We start from the raw sequence: 18,569 nt of genomic DNA on the forward strand, positions 1-18,569 counted from the left end.
TTTTTTTTTTTTTTTTTTTTAGTCAATTGCATAGATTTGTACAAATGGTTCAACAGCAGAAACAACCTATCCAGATCACTACTACTCCTTCAACCGAAGGACCTAAGAAGCAGGAGTTTAATAGGATTCTCGCGAGGTAATCAGTTTTATACATTATTAAATATGTAATTGACATTTTAAAATTATATTTTTGGAATGAAAATTTATTTATAACTTTTTTTCTCATCATTAAAATAATTAATGGTGGCCTAAGATAGATATTTCAAATAAACGGGATTATTACACAATTAGTTTTATATTTATTAAATGAACTAAAAATAATGTAGGAAAGAAATTGATTTATTACATATATATGATTTCATATGAAATAGAGGTATTCACACAAATCTACTAAGTTTGTTAATTTGAGAAATTTATTTGACATTAGTCTTCTAAATATTGGTCTTTTGTACACTCCATTTCAGCATGCTAAGAGGTCTACTAAAATTTATGCTTATTTTAGAAACCTATTAAAACTTGTGTAGAATATTATTATGAGGTTTCCAACTTAAGTGTTTACTGGTTAGTATTTATTATATGACTTTTAATATCGTAGAAACAAAGTTAGTGAATTCATTGAAAACTTTGTATTGGAAAATTACAGGATTTTAATTTTATAATTATTTCTAATACATTTTCAAATGAAAAAAAGTATTAATTCGTCATGTTCTTCTTTTGAAATTGATATTAAAAAAATATAGTTGACATTTTCAAACATTTCGAAAATACTGTAGGTTTGTAGATTTTAATACATTAGGGATCATTATTTTAGCCAGCAAACTTTAAAAAAAGTTGAGCTATTCACTCTTAAAAACTTATGTAGTTAATTACTATGGTTTAAAATGAAAGTTTGAGTATTAAAAAATATGAATATTTACTTTAATAATTTTCAGTATTTAATTTCTAGTGAATTTAAAAAAGAAAAGCAGGGCCTTTACATTAGTGGGGGAAAAGAGGTTATAAATCTGCCTGGATGAGATGATCATAAAGCTAGAAGTAAAAGCAAAAAAGAGACTCCTCAGTCTTTTTAACATCAGCTGGAACGAAGGGGAAAACCCTCATATCTGGAAGGAAGGAGCCATGATTTCCATTCTCAAACCCGGAAAACCAAGGAATGAGCTCTCCAGCTTCAAGCCAATCACTCTCTTAAGCTGTCTTGTCAAGCTTATGGAAAGATTAGTAAACAAGAGACTAACCTGGTTCTTGAAAAAGTGCAAATTACTAGCTCTTGAGTAAGCAGGATTTAGAAAGTACAGATCTAGAGAAGACCTGTGTACACAATTTCCTGAAGTTACGAATGACCAGAGTACATTCTAGAAGGATTAAGAGCAGAATAAAAAAAATTAAAAACAGAGTTCCTCAAGGAAGGAGATCTATTTCCAACTTTATTTCTATATGCTCATAACAATGTGCTGATTGAACTCCCGAATAATGTTGGCACCTCGCTGTATGCTGATGATACAGCCATTTGGTATAAGACTCTTTCAATCATAGCTGCTAAATATAGGATCCAAGTTGCACTTGATGTCCTACTATTATAGACTGAAAATAAATACAGGAAAATCTAAGGTGTATCAGATCAAAAAACCAGGAGATTGAGCCCGCAGGGTTTGCTTGTCTTAAATAACGGTTTTTGTTTGGCTAGCTAGAGCAGGAGGCTTGATTTATGATTCCCTCACTTCTTAAGAGTGAACGATTTATATGTTTAGTGCAAAACTGGTTTTGACACTAGGAGATTGGATTCTCTAAGTCAGAAAGAATTATATATGTGTCCTACAAAACTATAGTTATGGGAGATGTCTCTGGAACAATGTATTGATTTTAATTTTAATTTATATGGTATAAAAATCATATAATTATTTTTTTTTTCGGACTTATTTAATATCTAATTTTAGATGTTATATGAAACTTGGCTCTTGGCAAGAGCAGCTTCAAGGAATCAATGAAACGTCGATACCAACAATATTAGAGTGCTACCAGACCGCAACTGTGCATGACAACATGTGGTACAAAGCCTGGCATGCCTTTGCATACATGAATTTTCAATCAGTACTTTTTTACAAAAACCAGCTTACTGCGGGAATGACTGAAGAACAAAAAGCTCAAGTTAGTTTGGTTTGTTAATAATTTTATTTCATTAGAGATCATTTTCCGTAAACTTATTTTTCTTTTATTTTAACAGCAAATCTCTCCATATACTGTACCTGCAGTTGAGGGTTTCTTCAAATCCATTTCACTTTCTCATGGTAGCTCTCTTCAGGATACACTCCGACTTCTTACCCTTTGGTTTGATTACGGACAGTGGCCCCAGGTTTATGAAGCTATTGTGGAAGGGATAAGAACAATTGAAATAGATACCTGGCTCCAGGTAATTATTAACTTTTACTTGTCTTACAACTACTAAAGATATATAAAGTTGAGGAAGGTATTGTAACCGGCCCTTATTTTTGGAATTCGGTTTTCAATAGAACTTTGTATTTTTGTTGAATCAATCTCCTGCTGAAGCTCTTATGTAGACCAGCATGTGGGCCAAAACGTGTTTTCTAGTAAATAAATTTTTATTTATGTTCGAAATGTATAGTAAATTAAAAATTTTCAAATTTGAGTTTTCAACAGAATTACATGTTCTAAGATCATAGAGTTCCAATAATAAATGGGTTTGTATGTTTGTATATATATGTGAACAGCCTAGCTCAGAAACAAAAAGTTGTATGGAACTTAAGTTACTTATTTAAAGTAAATACATGCCTGAGATGTGGTTACAACTTGTTTTTAAAATTGAGTTCCCTAAATGCAAGTTATATCACTGATTTGGATTAATTTGAGTTGTACAATTAAATGCCAACTTTTCATAAACCTACTTATAAAATTCCTTTAAGTTAATTTATTTGAAATAATTAACCATCTCTCATTGTTAGCTGTAATAAATATAAATATAAAATATGAAGGAAATTTAATATTGGAGAAAATAATTTTTTTTTTGTTTCCATGGTTTTTATGGCAATAGTTACAACTTTTTGACTAGTTGTTTAATAACAGTGGTAGCCGTTTTTTATTTAACTTATAAATGGAAAAATAGTAAGTAGAAAAAAATCCATCATGAAAAATAAAGAAGTTGCTGTTTTTGAAACCAGTGAGGATTAATTTAAACTCAAAGTAGGATGGTGAATGAGACCTGTATGATGTGTGCACTGCGCCAGATTTTTTGATATTGGAGTACCTTTTTAGTTTGCTACCTGCTACCTGACTATCTTATCTTTAAAAATAAAAGCCTTTGTATTTAGCTATAATAGGAAAAAGCCTTCCTAAAAATTTAGAGCAGTGCTATTTAAACAGTTGAAGAAAATATATAGTTTTCTCAAGGTTGAAAGTTTCTTGATTATGAATCACAAATGTGGGAAATTTGTCACAGAATGAACGATTTGCTGGAAAAGAGAAAAAAAATGGAAGTACCAGAAGGTGATATTTCTTTTGGCTTAACATATTTAATTCTTAAAATATTAATTTGATTTTGAAGTACAAATTTAAAGTAGTGACAATATTAAATAGGCTTTTTCCAATATAAGTTTGGTATATCATCAAAGTTGCGGGCGCATATGGCGTACTCATTTTGGAATGGGAAAATTATACCGTCCATGCAACTCACCCCACCTCTTTGATTATAGTTAAAACTCATGCTCATGCTGGAACAAACTTTTATGAATTTTCCTCAAAACACTACATATAGGGGATTATAGGAAATGCATTGCAAACCACATAACAGATTTTAGAAGTAAAAATACAATTTTTAATTATATATTTGTATTCATAGTATAAAAAAATGATAATTTTGTTAATGTGGCTTTTTTTTTTTTTACATAATTTATTATTATTATAAAATAATTAATTTCTTGTTAATTATAATTTTTTTTTAGGTGATACCTCAACTCATTGCCAGAATTGATACAGTAAAAACTCTTGTTGGGCGTTTAGTTCATCGTCTATTGATTGATATTGGGAAACAACATCCGCAAGCTTTAGTATATCCTCTGACAGTGGCAAGTAAATCGGCTAGTAACTCGAGGAAGAATGCAGCAAAGAAAATATTAAAGAGCATTTCTGAACATAGCAATAACCTTGTTTTGGAGGTGGTTATGGTGAGTTCAAATAATCAATTCCTCAGTCCATTAAGCTCTTCAGTAAAGTTAATGTTAGAAGAATAAAAAAATCTTTGGCATATATAGTATTTTTAGTCAATTTCAGTCTTTTGACTTCTGTCAGGGTAAAATAACATTATCAAAATTAAATAAATAACATTAATCAATATCAACTAAAGAAAAATACAGAAGCTTAAATATGATATAAACAAACTAACAATTAGATGCAAATTCATACATTGGGATATTCCGGACTAGAAATCAGAAAACTTAAGAGGGGGAATTCTGATCCAATGGGAACAAATTAACCATTATATAATTTTTAATGATTTTGTAAGAAATTAAACTTGTATTTAAATAACTGAAATATAAATAATTGTTTTAATAATGAATATCATGATTTTTTTTTGGTTGGATTTGCAGACCATAGACTTACTAAAGGAGATTTTAGTAACCTGAGAAAACTTCTAAAATTAATAAACTTGAAAATAGTGTAGATTATAATAACCTTGGCTCCACTTTATGCATTAGAGGAGCAGGACTCTGAATATTTAATTATTCTTAATGGTTTCTTCCTTTATTTTTTATTTTTTTGCTTTTTATCCAATTTTATTTTTATACCTATCGGATGGTACTATCAGATTTTGTGAAAGGCCACTTTTACAAGAAATAAAAGTCCTTATTCCTCATTGTCATTTGAGGATTACATATCAAAATTATTTAGCAGATGGACTCTACCTCACTACTATGTTATAGCTTTATTTGTTTTTGTTACTTTAATAATTACGGGTTTGTCTTATTCTGTGTTACGATGAACATTCAAACATATTAACGGATTAACTTTTCATTGCCTGCAATTTTTCTAGAAAATTCATCCTTTGACCCTTCGGTATGTCATGGAGAAGTTTGACCTCCTTGGTTTATTTAGTAAATGTATAATGTTAGTCCCATAAAAGATTAGAGAGTAAAACTGGTAGCAAAGAGCATAAAATACTATACTAGAAGAAACCATCCTTTTATTCTTCTAATCTAGGCTACTATAACATCAAAAGCCATAATTTTGGAATTTAAGATAATTTTATTCAATAATTATTTTTATTGTATGTATGGATTATTTCTTAGTATTCTGTCGGATTAATAGCTTTCATAATTGAAACTTTCATTTATTTCTAATTTTAGCCACTTTTTCAATGTTGCTCAATTTAACTAATTTTTTTCAATACTCCTTTGCTTGTTTTTATAAATGTTTCAAAGGTGAAATAAGACCAGAATTAATTCTGGGTCTTAGCGGGTGTGGTGTCTTGTTAAGGATTCCTTTCTATTATTATGGTTTTAGGATCTCCTTAAGAGATTGTGATTTGTTGTACATTGACCAATATCTAGCTTATGGGATCGTTTAATATGGAACCATAAAAATCTTTATTAATAATATAGGTAGCTGTCCGTCCATATTATCAAAACCATTATAGCCTGAGCTATCCAACTATAACCACCAGCCCTCAAACTGTTTGCGTTCTGTTGCTTACGAAAAATTGAATTTTTTTAACAATGTTGCTTTTACCTCATATTTTCCATAATTTATTTTTTAATTAATAAATCTGCAATCAGGTTAGTGAAGAACTGATAAGAGTTGCCATTTTATGGCATGAACTTTGGCACGAGGGTCTTGAGGAAGCTAGCAGACTCTATTTCGGCGAAAGAAATGTGAAGGGTATGTTTGAGACCTTAGAACCTTTACATGCAATGTTGGAAAGAGGACCTGAGACTCTGAAAGAAACCTCGTTTAATCAGGTTAGTAATCTTATATTATGTTTGTTAAATTAATCTTATTAGAGTTCTTCTATCTCTTAAATAAAAAATATCCTTTCCTCTTAAGGAAGAATATTTAATCTGTATTCTGTTCCTTGTAATTTGAGACCTCCTCAGTTATTCAAAGAGAATAAAATAGTCATTGGAAAAACTAAACGAATACTTTGTTTGGTATTAGTTTTTGAATATTACTACATTATTGTTATGTTAGTGTTTGTAGTATTACTGAAGTAGGATCAATATATCTACTGTAATTATTCTTAGTAATTTGGTATTGATTTTGGTTTATTAGATCATTCTATGTACCTTTAAAGTTATGTTTTTGGCAGGGATCGTTATTATTTATAGCTTTTACTTATCGAAATCGTCTTTTATGAGTTTAATTTCAGTTCTCAAATCAAATCAATTTGATTTTGTTGATGTTTATGGAAGAAGGGGAAAGGGCTGTATAAATATAACTTTAAGGGTGAAAAATTAATTTAAAAACAACTGAATGGATGATCTTAATGAAGAATAGGCAACAAAGCTTTTAATTTTTGTTAGCAACAAAATGATTCTGAGCCTTACCAATTGAATTTTCAAACCATTTCATTCTTTACGTTAGTTCAATTTTTCATTCTGTTCATGCATAAATTGTCATAAACTGTAGACAATTTTTTTTTTGCTCTTTTTGGAAATTTATAGTTTCAGGATGCATCAGATTAGAAAAATTGCTGATAAAAAAAGTCTTTAAAATTGAATTTTCTAAAATGATCCTCCTTTGAAAATACCTCTTTCCATTGGAAATTACAGAGTTGAGTTTGCTGGAGAACTAGAAGGGGTTGAAAAGTCAACTTCGCTACCAAATAAAACTTCATTTGCCATAACTAATAACAACCAAGTTTCATTTTGAAATTATCAAAACTAAATAACGAGAAAGATGTCAATTCTAGTCTTGAATATCCTGTACAATAAGATAATATTTATCTTTTTATCCTAACAGGCGTATGGAGCTGATCTAGGAGAGGCAATGGAGTGGTGTCAGCAGTATAAGGTTTCAGGGAATGTTCGTGATTTGAACCAAGCTTGGGATTTGTATTACCATGTATTCCGCAGGATTACGAGGCAACTCCCTCAGCTAACTTCCCTGGAATTACATTATGTTAGTCCGAAGCTGCTTCTTTGCCGCGATCTTGAGCTTGCAGTCCCAGGTTCCTATGTTCCAAACCAACCTGTTGTTAGGATATCATACATCCAAAGTTCACTTCAAGTCATCACCTCTAAACAGAGGCCGAGGAAGCTTTGCATCAAAGGTAAGTTTTATTATCTTTTTTTCTTACCAAAAAAACTTTTTAAATATTAGGGGATATTACTGGTACCAAGGAAAAGAGTTGTTGTTTTCAAGGATCAAATGAGATCTGTAAACTCACTGGTTTGAACTATGCCTTTTTCATCATTCACCACTTATTGGATATGACTCCAATAATCATTTTTACTAATGGTCTTATGGCTATTACTACCAACGGTACCTACTGGCCTTCAGGCGAAACTCTTCAAGTTACCATACCTAGCCCAGCAACTGGTAATGACGAACAATAAAATAGTATAGGATATTAAATACTAAATAATAATATAATTAAATAAGTAATTAAATATTAATTTAAAAAATAGGTAAAAATTAATTTTAAAAAATAAGTAAAAAGTAATTAAATATTAATATTAAATAGTAATATAAAAATAGTACATAAATAGTAATATAACATGTAATACACATATAATAACGTAATAGTAATATAAAAATAGGACATAATATTACTATTTGAGTTTTTTAATTTGACCGCATCTGGACCATATTCCATTTATTGATGTTATTTTTTGTTGATTAACGTTTAAAAAATAATCATGAATTTTTCAATTTAGAAGTAAAAAAAAAGATAAACTGCTGTAGATGAATTAGATATTATTTTCCTTGCTTCCGTACTTGAAGACTATAGCATAAAAACAGGGTATCTCACTTTTCCCTAAATGTTGAGGAGAATTGCCCTTACCTTCATCCCTTATTGGCATCTTATGATACTCTTTACATGAATTAAATAAAAAAGTTTAAACATTCTTTTTTGTAATGCCGGTTGTGGTGAAGTTTCAAAGTGGTGAAGATCCAGATGGTGAAGGACTAGCAGGGAAAAACGATGTAGTTTGTGTTTTCTGGTCTGCAATTAGCTATCCTACTTATTAATTTTTTAAAGAAATCAAGATTTGTACTTGAAACAACAATTTACTAACATAAAGAAGTTTAAAAATTACTTAGCTATGATAAAGATATTTCAAAATTACTAAACTCTGACTAGTTTTTTAAATCTTCCGGAAGTAACTGCATCAAGTATGGTCAAGTGAATCCAGAATAATCTGTTAGAATTACGCTCATCATGGTGAGAATTGATTTACATAGAAGTAGGTCAATTCTCAATTTTGGAGTGTTGAAGATATGGGTTTTTGACACACAATGATTCTTCTACCATCTACCTGTACCTATTCTAAACAACAGGCAAAATTATTTAGCTTGTGAGCTGCGAGTCACTGAATCAAGTGGCAGGTACTATTTGAAGTTCATGTTTTTGTCTCTTGAAAATTACTTACTTTTACTCTGAATAAACTTGTATAATTTAAAAATATATCTATGTGCAATATAAAAATGCACACCGGCCAACTGTTGGGTCTTTGTAGCAGGTGCTGTTCAAAATTCATGTTGAATCCTGTAAATGACTTATTTTAGCCAGTGGAAACGATAATTTAGTAAAAGTAAGGCAGACATTCTTCACTTATTATTGTACCTTCATTTTATCTATTTTGGTTTTCTCTACAGCATAAATAATAGAATTTCCCTATCTATTCACATAACTGAAGTTTTGAGAGATTCTCTTAAAATTCTCTATTACTTAAAAAAAAATAAATACTTTACAACTCATGAGTGGCCCTGGTCCCAGTACTTGGTGAGTAAATAATTTTTTTCAAGCTAACTGTTATTTGAGTGGGTTATAACTGGAATAACGCTGTCAACACCATGATTATCATTAATTCCAATTAAAATTATCCACTTAATAGAGGCAAAGTGTTCCTTAAGAGGAATAATAATTTTTACTATGTTTTATTAAAGTTAGCTGAATACCTCTGGTTATAGTGTTTGATAAATCAATATAGGAAGAATAAATTTTTAAAATTATCAGCATGTATGAAAAGATATTTTAATATCATTACCTTATTTTTGACTTAATTTAAATTGAATCCATAGTATCATCTAAAACAATTTTTGTCTTTTTAATAATTTTTCTAGGAAGTAACGGCAATGATTACATGTTCCTGTTGAAGGGTCACGAAGATTTGAGACAGGATGAAAGAGTCATGCAACTTTTTGGCTTAGTTAATACTTTACTTTTGAATGATCCTGATACCGCTCGAAGAAACTTAACTATTCAGGTCTCAACTTAATTATTCTTTACTTTTATTTTTTTTTTAGCTTATATTTGTACTTTTGCCTTTATATAACTAACAGATTATATAACTAACACTTCGATCCTGCATCTTTCTGAACCATCTAAAATAGATGATGTGGAACATTATATTCATTAGTTGAGTAAGTTTTTAAGGTCTGAATTAAGTTTTTCTTAATGTAAACAATTTTTACTCAAAATAAAAATGGAAAAAGTAGCCAAAGTTTTAGAACTTAATTTGATTTTTCACTTATGACTAGAAAATTCAAAAATTTTCTAAGGTCTACATGCAGACAAGATTTCTTACAGAATACGTATATCATATATTATTTTGGCCCAACCTGAGATGTCGTTAGAGCTCATATCTTAAATGTAATATATGTATTGTTTGTAAGAAATTTGTTAGATTTTGTAACAAAAAAATCTGATATTGTTTCTCAGAAACAGATTAATTGAATTTTAAAATCTCTAAGGTTTATTTAAATAATATTGAATATGAAATTAAATTTCTTTCTTTGCAATTCTTTTGGCACCCTTAAAAGATCAGTCGGAATACCAAAGATTGTAAAGTTAAGACAAATGGATTTCAGAATTTTCTCAGTTTTTTTTTTTTTTTTTTTTACTTTATTAAGTTTATTCACAACTGTAAAAGTATTTTTACAACCAGCGAATGAGATGTAGAGAGAGAGAGAGAGAGAAGAGAGAAAAAAAAAAAAAAAAAAAAAAAAGTGTCATCTTATCTTTACTTATCTTTTTTGATTTTCTGTCATTTTCATTGTCATTGCCCATTTAAAATGATCCTTGTGTAACCATATCTTTTCTACATAATTCTCTTGTTTTTAAAATTTAAGTAGATTTCTTAAAACGGAGAGTATTAAAAAAAAAAGATATAGTAGGTATTGAGGAAACATTTCAAGATGACAGATAGTAATGTTTTTTTCTAAATCTATTGTGTACGTATAGTTATAGTCAAATCTCTGTACATTGAACTTCCTTGTGTCAAACTATTTTAGAAAAACAGAGATGTGGCCAAAAAAGAAGTACAATGTTAAACATTTACAAACACTGATTTAGTCATTAAAACATTTGGAAGTTCTGGAATGTTTTGAATTCTTAAAGTTAGTTAAAGAACATGACATTGTTTTGTAATGGTTGAAAATGGTGCAACATCCAATCTAGCTGGACTTAAAAAATTGCTTTTGATACTTTTCTAACACTAAAAATACTTTAGATGAGGATGAAAAATGTTAGTATTTCTATATATCAATTTTTTTTTCAAGAAACCTTCATGTTTGATATACAGAGGTTTGACTGTACTTATATTTATAATTTATATTAACTAATATTATTTTACTGTTATGCAATTGTCTTTTTCCTATTTGTAGCGGTACGCTGTAATACCATTATCTACCAATTCTGGCCTCATCGGATGGGTTCCTCACTGTGACACTCTTCACACCCTTATCAGAGATTATAGAGAGAAAAAGAAGATATTACTGAATATAGAGCACAGGATAATGACGAGGGTTCGTAAAAAATATTATCTTTATGAGATAATATTATTTATAATTAATTTAATTTTGTACCAATGTGAAGAATGGGTATTTTTTACAATTTTTATGTCCTATGTACCCTTCGGGAATTTTTGTTGAGGGCTTAAGATCTGGATTTAGATTTTTGAGCATAGTTACCACAGAAATAGCATCATCCTCATAAATAATGTATGGTTGAATGCCATAGAATTTAACTTGTGATTATTTTATTCATGATAGCAACTGATTCTGTAGGTCTTGTCAAAAGAAAGAGTAAAGTCTTAGTCTATTTTAGACTGAGAGCCAGGATACAAAAAATTGACATATTATTGTCCAATTAAAGAAATCAAACTCTTCCTTTGAAACCCTTCAGTTCCATACACTACTGGTGGTTTTAAACTTTTTCTAAACTTTATTCAATGAAAAATTAACCTAAATTCTTAACCTTATGATATTTCATATTTTATTTTAATTACAATAATTATAGAACTAAAAAGTTTTTGTTAAATAATGATTATTGACTAAGTTTGAAGAACAAATTTTGTCTATTTTTATTAAACATTTTCATAATTTTACCTAAGCAATAGATGCCTAATAGAATGGAAAGAAACTTAGTATCTCATTGCTGAATATAAATGATCTTTTAATAAGAATGAAATGAATTCAGAATTATATTTCACTATATGTAAGTAACCCAACTGAGCTAGTCTCGTGGCATTACTAAGAAATAAGATATTTTCAAGTTTCAAATAATTGCAGAAGAGCTCTCTGTTCTGTCTCCCTTCTCCCTAGTCTTAGAGAGAACCTATCTTGAATCCTGGCTAATTTTACCCTAGTATGAAGCCAATCTCAACGGCAATAAATAAATAAAAAGTACCAATTTTAAAATAGTTTAAAATTATAAAAAAGATGGTCAGGGTTGTGGTCAAAAGAGAACAAAATAATTGTTAAATATTTTTGTTCTCTTTTGAACGCAACCCTGACCATCTTCTTCATAATTTGAACTTATATTGTCAATTATTTATATATATATTACAATAGTTTACTTTGATTATAACAGAAATTCCAGGAATAATTCAAAATGTATATAAAATGGATGTAATTATATTGCTACTCCCGATATCAAAAATAAAAATATAATTTCAATAATAATTTATAATAACTCAGTACTATTAATACTTAATTTTTTTATATTGTCAATTATTTATATATATACTAAAATGGTTTACTTTGGTTATAACAGAAATTCCAGGAATCATTCAAAATGTATATAAAATGGGTGTAATTATATTGCTACTCCCGATATCAAAAATAAAAATATAATTTCAATAATAATTTATAATAACTCAGTACTAATAATACTTAATTTTTTATATTGTCAATTATTTATATATATACTAAAATGGTTTACTTTGGTTATAACAGAAATTCCAGGAATAATTCAAAATGTATATAAAATGGGTGTAATTATATTGCTACTCCCGATATCAAACATAAAATTATAATTTCAACAATAATTTATAATAACTCAATATTATTAATACTTAATTAAAAAAAAAAAAAAATTATTACAGTTATGACACAAGTATTGTCTCTATACCGATGTTATTCACTTATTTCACTCATCTTCAGCTTATTAAAAACATATTTCCTCTAACTTAAGTTAATATAGCATTATATCAAAACATTCCAAGTCAGTAATATAATTATTAATTCTTTTATGACATATTAAAGAAAGCTATTATTGCTATATTACCTGAAATTCGCATAATCTTTTAATTTTGTGATTAATTATAAGTTTTTTTCTTAAATACCAAATATTTTTAAACAAAAGTATTTATGTTTTTTATTATTTGCTGCCATTATAGATAGAAACCACTTTCACAAACAAAAACAAAAAATAATGCTCATCTTTACTAATTTATATGTGACAAGTTGGGGCATGTACTCACAGATAGTGTATTAAGAGTATAACTCTTTTAATTCTTATAAATAAATCTTATTTTATTTTATTCTATTCTTATTTTAAATAGTATAAATTGTCTTCAGTTTTTCATAATAAAATTAATTTAAATCATTAAAATTATACATCATTTTGATTCTAATGAATAAAACAAAAAGGGATGACAATTTGGCATTTAAATAATGTTTACTGAACAGTGTTATCAGAAATTCAATAGAGCTTTTAATTTTGTAATTGATAATAAAGCTGTTTTATTCTAATTACCAACTATTATTAAACAAAAGTATCAAATATTATGTTTTGTCATATCTTCACAAACAGGATTGCTGTTTTTTGTATTAATTTCTTCAGTTATAACAAGTTGTTATCGTTCATAGTTCCTCATAAAACACGTTAAAATGCTAACTCTCTTAACTTTTGTAAATGGTTAGCTTTTAATAACAAAACTAATTTACTAATTAGTACTTAAATCAGAACTAAATTCTAAAATTGTTTGAAGTTTCTAACAGATCTTTTATAACAATAGAACACATACTCATAGAAAGGTGGAATTATTTCATCACAGTTAAAGTCAAACAATAATATATTTTAAAACCAATATTTTATTGTTGTTTTACTACTTCATGATTCATTAAGTTATTAAAAGCATAATGAAACGTACAATTATTCATGGATAGTAAATAATAACTATTTAAGAACACGCTTAAATAAATATGATGGAAAAAATATTCATTCGTTCAAATTCCGATCAATAAAACAAAAAAAAACCGAATAAAATGACAATTCCTAATGTTAAAATAATAGTTCGACTACCTGCCGTATGGTAGCAGCACAAATCAAGAAATGTAGAAAATAATAGTTCCGATGAGTGCCAATAGAGGCCAGCACTATCCAAACAACTGTTTACGTAGTCAAAATTTAGCTGAAAAATATTTTTAATAATAGTTCGACCAACTACCGAAAGATAGCAGCACCAATCAAGGAAGGTAGAAAATTGTAGTTTCGATAACCGCCGTAAGATGGCAGCACCATCCAGGCAACCTTTTCGACGTCTAGCAGGAAAATTTTGTTTTCGTATTAGGATATTAGGAAGTCACAGGAGCTCAACTGTTCGGCCACCCCTGAGGTAAATCCTTTTGAGTGAGCTCCTGTGACTTCCTAATATCCTAATACGAAAACAAAATTTTCCTGCTAGACGTCGAAAAGGTTGCCTGGATGGTGCTGCCATCTTACGGCGGTTATCGAAACTACAATTTTCTACCTTCCTTGATTGGTGCTGCTATCTTTCGGTAGTTGGTCGAACTATTATTAAAAATATTTTTCAGCTAAATTTTGACTACGTAAACAGTTGTTTGGATAGTGCTGGCCTCTATTGGCACTCATCGGAACTATTATTTTCTACATTTCTTGATTTGTGCTGCTACCATACGGCAGGTAGTCGAACTATTATTTTAACATTAGGAATTGTCATTTTATTCGGTTTTTTTTTGTTTTATTGATCGGAATTTGAACGAATGAATATTTTTTCCATCATATTTATTTAAGCGTGTTCTTAAATAGTTATTATTTACTATCCATGATTAATTCTACATTTCATTATGTTCTTAATAACTCAATGAATCATGAATTAGTAAGATAACAATAAAATACTGGTTTTAATTCCAGTTGTGAAAATATGATTGAACTGAGAATAAAATAATAACAAGAAATTTGACAATAAAGTATATATTTTATGCTTATTATTATTTGATTTAGATTATGACAAAATAATTTCTTCTTTCTATGAGTGTTGTTTATAAATGTTAAATAATAATATAATAATTTAATTCTGTCTTGACTGCAATGTTGTAAATTTCTCTTAAAAAAAAAAAATTGAAGCTAATTATATGGATTAAGCAAGTTTAATTTTTGATCATTAGCTGTGATTATATGTATCAAAAAATTTTGATATTTGATGCAAGAAATTGAGATGAATAAAATTTTTGTTTTTGTTCGTGACAGTGGTTTCTGTAATGACAAGAAAAAATACAGAACATAATATTTAATACTTTTGTTCAATGATATTTGATATTTATTTGAAGAAAAAAAAAAAGAAAACCTTATAATCAATTCCAAAATTAAAGGTTTTGTGTATTTCTGATAATACTGTACTGGGAAAAATTAATATTTTATTAACATTGTAATAAAACAAGCAAGGCTTGCTCAATTGTAGAGTGTAATGTTTTTTAATTTCCTAATAGCTTATTTATTAAATGGGTTTATTCACTCTTGTGAATCCATCATGTATTCAAATTTGATACATACATTATATTTGTGTAAAATTTTCACTGTCAACATAGTTTCCTTGAACTGAGGTCCATATCAACCAAGGATTATACTACACAAAGTTTATGTTCATATACTGTAATATTAAAAACTGAGAAGTTATGTATTGACACTTAACTTGATAAATTTAAAAATGACAAACTTACTAGTTTTTAATCCAAACATATATTGACACTCAAAATTTCCAAAATCCTTAAATCATGTTCAAATGAATCCAGATATATTATTTACTTTAAAAATGTATTTTATTACCCATAATGACCCAATTAAAAGGGAATTTCATCTTTAAATTGTAAATAATTACTAAACTAAGAATATAATATATATATTTTAAACCTTTCTATTTTTGTTTACTCATAACTACTTTAAAATATTGAATTTTTATACAATACAATAATAACACCTTTCCTGTATCACAAAAGCAGAATAGTTATTGGGATGATGATCCAATTTTCTCCATTCATATATTCATTTTAATATTTTTATTTTGTCTATGACAACATTTTATATCATAAAGATATTTTTAAAATTGTAGATGGCTCCTGACTATGATCACCTGACGTTAATGCAGAAAGTTGAGGTGTTCGAGCATGCTCTGGAACACACTCAAGGAGATGATCTAGCGCGTTTATTATGGTTGAAATCGCCTTCTTCTGAAGTATGGTTTGATCGTAGGACTAATTACACTAGATCCCTGGCAGTAATGTCTATGGTTGGCTATATCCTTGGTCTAGGAGACAGGTAACTATTGTATAAACTACTTATTTGAATTGTATTGCTTTTATATTTCATTATTATAATTATCATGATATTTAAAGGCACCCGTCTAATCTGATGCTTGACCGCCTGAGTGGTAAAATCTTACATATAGATTTCGGTGATTGTTTTGAAGTTGCGATGAACAGAGAAAAGTTTCCGGAGAAGATTCCATTTAGATTGACTAGAATGCTGGTTAATGCCATGGAGGTATGTAATATTGTTTTAATTAGATCAATTGAAATAAAATACTTTCTATTTGTTGCTCCCATTTACTGGCATGGAAACCATTGTTTTATTTTGACGAAAAGAAATTTTTGGGTCCTTTGATACTCCATATACTTATGCTAGTTAAGGAAAGAAATGATGCCTGGAAGTCTGTCTCCAGGTCTAGAGGTAGTTATTTGGCCTAAAAGTTCTTGAAATAGGATAGCCATTTAATCATATTACTCATTTGTTTCATACTGTAACTATTCTGTTACACAGTATTTAATATAATGCCAAACGATATCAAACTATAAACACCCAGGACCATTTATGTACTACAATATCCTTTAATTTTAGTCCTCAGTCCGTTCATGTCATACAAAATCCTTCCTTTTTATTTTAATGCCCTGAACTATAGCACTGGAAAATCCATATTATATTCTCTTTACCATGTTATGTTGGGATTTTCTCCTTTTAATATCTGGCTTGCTTCTTCTCTTTAATTCAAAGGGATCGAAATGCTCTCTTTCAAATACCTTGTTCAGTCCAGATAGGCATCCACAGAGTAGAGATCTTAGTTCATCTGTATTAAATGAAAATAATTATTTGGTTCATATTTTAGATGAAAAATTTCGTTAAATAAAACCTTACTTTTGTGCCAATTAATATACTATGATGTTAATTAATATGAGAGTGTTCAATTATTAAATAGTTTTCTTTTTTCAAAGGTAACTGGTATTGAAGGAACATACAGACAGACTAGTGAAAGTGTGATGACAGTATTGCATAGAAACAAAGATAGCTTGATGGCCGTTCTAGAAGCTTTTGTTTACGATCCACTTTTGAATTGGAGGCTGATGGAGACAAATACTAACGTGAGCAAGGCCAAGAGAGCCCAAGCAGGTTCTGGTCAGGATTCTGGTGACCTGCCGGAGAGTGTTCCCAACTCTGCTACGAATAAACCATCTAGTATAGAAATGACAGGTATTTTTTTTTCTTTCTTCAACTTTTTCAATTGTTTTCATTTCAATAGTTGTACCTCAAGTTATTGTTTTACTCTTTTAACTTAGAAACAATTTAAAGTATGGTAAAGTTAGATTTAAAATATATATAATTTATATCTTGATTTTTTAAGTCTTGATTATTTTTTTTAGGAGAACAAATAGAAATTACAAATAAAAAAGCTTTGGCTATTGTTACGAGAGTGAAAGAGAAATTGACTTGTCGAGACTTTGCTCATGAAGGAAATCTCACGGTTGAGAAGCAAGTCGATCTTCTCATCCAGCAGGCAACTTCTAACGAAAATCTCTGCCAGTGTTATATTGGATGGTATGCACTAAAATTTGATGTTAATAACACCAACTTCCATGATACGAATCCTCTCAACTTTTTATATTAAAAACTTCCGTTTCGGCCCTCAGAGGCCATTTTCAAGGAGACAATCTAAAAATCAATTAATGTATATATTAAATCAGTAATCTAAAATTTTTATAGTTATTCAAAACATATGTTTTTAAATTATTTCATTCTTGTTACGTAAGAGCAGTTGTTCTAACAAGTATTTCAAAATGCCGAGGACCATAAATTGTAAGGATATAAGCATTTCTTCTTCTTTTTCAGGTGTCCATTTTGGTAAACAGATTGAGAATTATTCAGCTTTGATGGTAGACTATGGAACTGGAATCCCTGAAGAAATTTTGTGTATAAAATAGTTTTTTTTAATATGCTTTGCATATTTTTTTTACATTGTTGTTGTTAATATATTGTACATTTTTACTTTTTTATTTATTGCTAAGTAGAAAAGAATTTTAGGTGGAAAATAAATATACAGAGAAAGAAAAATACAGGCATTATTTGTTAAAACTTGTATAATATTGTATTGTACATTGTTAACTGAAATTATTCAATAAATAGCATTAACTGCTAAAATGTACAAAATAAAAATATATTAATTTTAAACATATACAGCTTACAAACTTTAATACACATCCAGTCGTTATTGTAATACTAAGGTTTTTTAAATTATTTTTTTAAGACTTAGAGTAAGAAGGGAAAATACTTATCTATAAATAAGTAATAACGTCAAAAGCAACTTATTTTAAAACTTTTTTTTTCTTTAATTATCTGATGGGCATTATAATTGCTGGATTTTTTTTTTTATTTTTATTTTATTTAATTTTTTTTCTAATACAATTTCCATTACAGGAATGAATACATTCTAGCATTTCTAATTAGATGCCAAGTATAATACAAATAGATGTATTTATATATATATATTTATATATATATCTATAAACATCCCTTTAAGACCCAATAAATCACAATAGTATAAACA

General features: G+C 28.5%; 1 protein-coding gene across 2 annotated transcripts in view; it reads left to right on the forward strand.

Moving 5' to 3' along the window:
* Positions 1 to 18,010, forward strand: part of LOC106678881 (serine/threonine-protein kinase Tor) — a 59,925-nt gene extending 41,915 nt beyond the window's left edge. For both annotated transcript variants that reach the window (XM_067049416.1, XM_014417700.3), the window contains exons 29-41: positions 23 to 136; positions 1,935 to 2,145; positions 2,222 to 2,407; positions 3,954 to 4,175; positions 5,784 to 5,966; positions 6,967 to 7,276; positions 9,295 to 9,437; positions 10,837 to 10,977; positions 15,807 to 16,012; positions 16,090 to 16,237; positions 16,963 to 17,218; positions 17,389 to 17,563; positions 17,855 to 18,010. In XM_067049416.1, the coding sequence (XP_066905517.1) occupies positions 23 to 136; positions 1,935 to 2,145; positions 2,222 to 2,407; positions 3,954 to 4,175; positions 5,784 to 5,966; positions 6,967 to 7,276; positions 9,295 to 9,437; positions 10,837 to 10,977; positions 15,807 to 16,012; positions 16,090 to 16,237; positions 16,963 to 17,218; positions 17,389 to 17,563; positions 17,855 to 17,870 (2,311 nt within the window). In that variant the 3' untranslated portion in view covers positions 17,871 to 18,010. The remainder of the gene's footprint in view (positions 1 to 22; positions 137 to 1,934; positions 2,146 to 2,221; positions 2,408 to 3,953; positions 4,176 to 5,783; positions 5,967 to 6,966; positions 7,277 to 9,294; positions 9,438 to 10,836; positions 10,978 to 15,806; positions 16,013 to 16,089; positions 16,238 to 16,962; positions 17,219 to 17,388; positions 17,564 to 17,854) is intronic.
* Positions 18,011 to 18,569: the final 559 nt, after the last annotated feature.

Source organism: Halyomorpha halys, unplaced genomic scaffold (genome assembly GCF_000696795.3).
Source record: "Halyomorpha halys isolate HHAL.00 unplaced genomic scaffold, Hhal_1.1 Scaffold165.1, whole genome shotgun sequence".
NCBI lineage: Eukaryota > Metazoa > Arthropoda > Insecta > Hemiptera > Pentatomidae > Halyomorpha > Halyomorpha halys.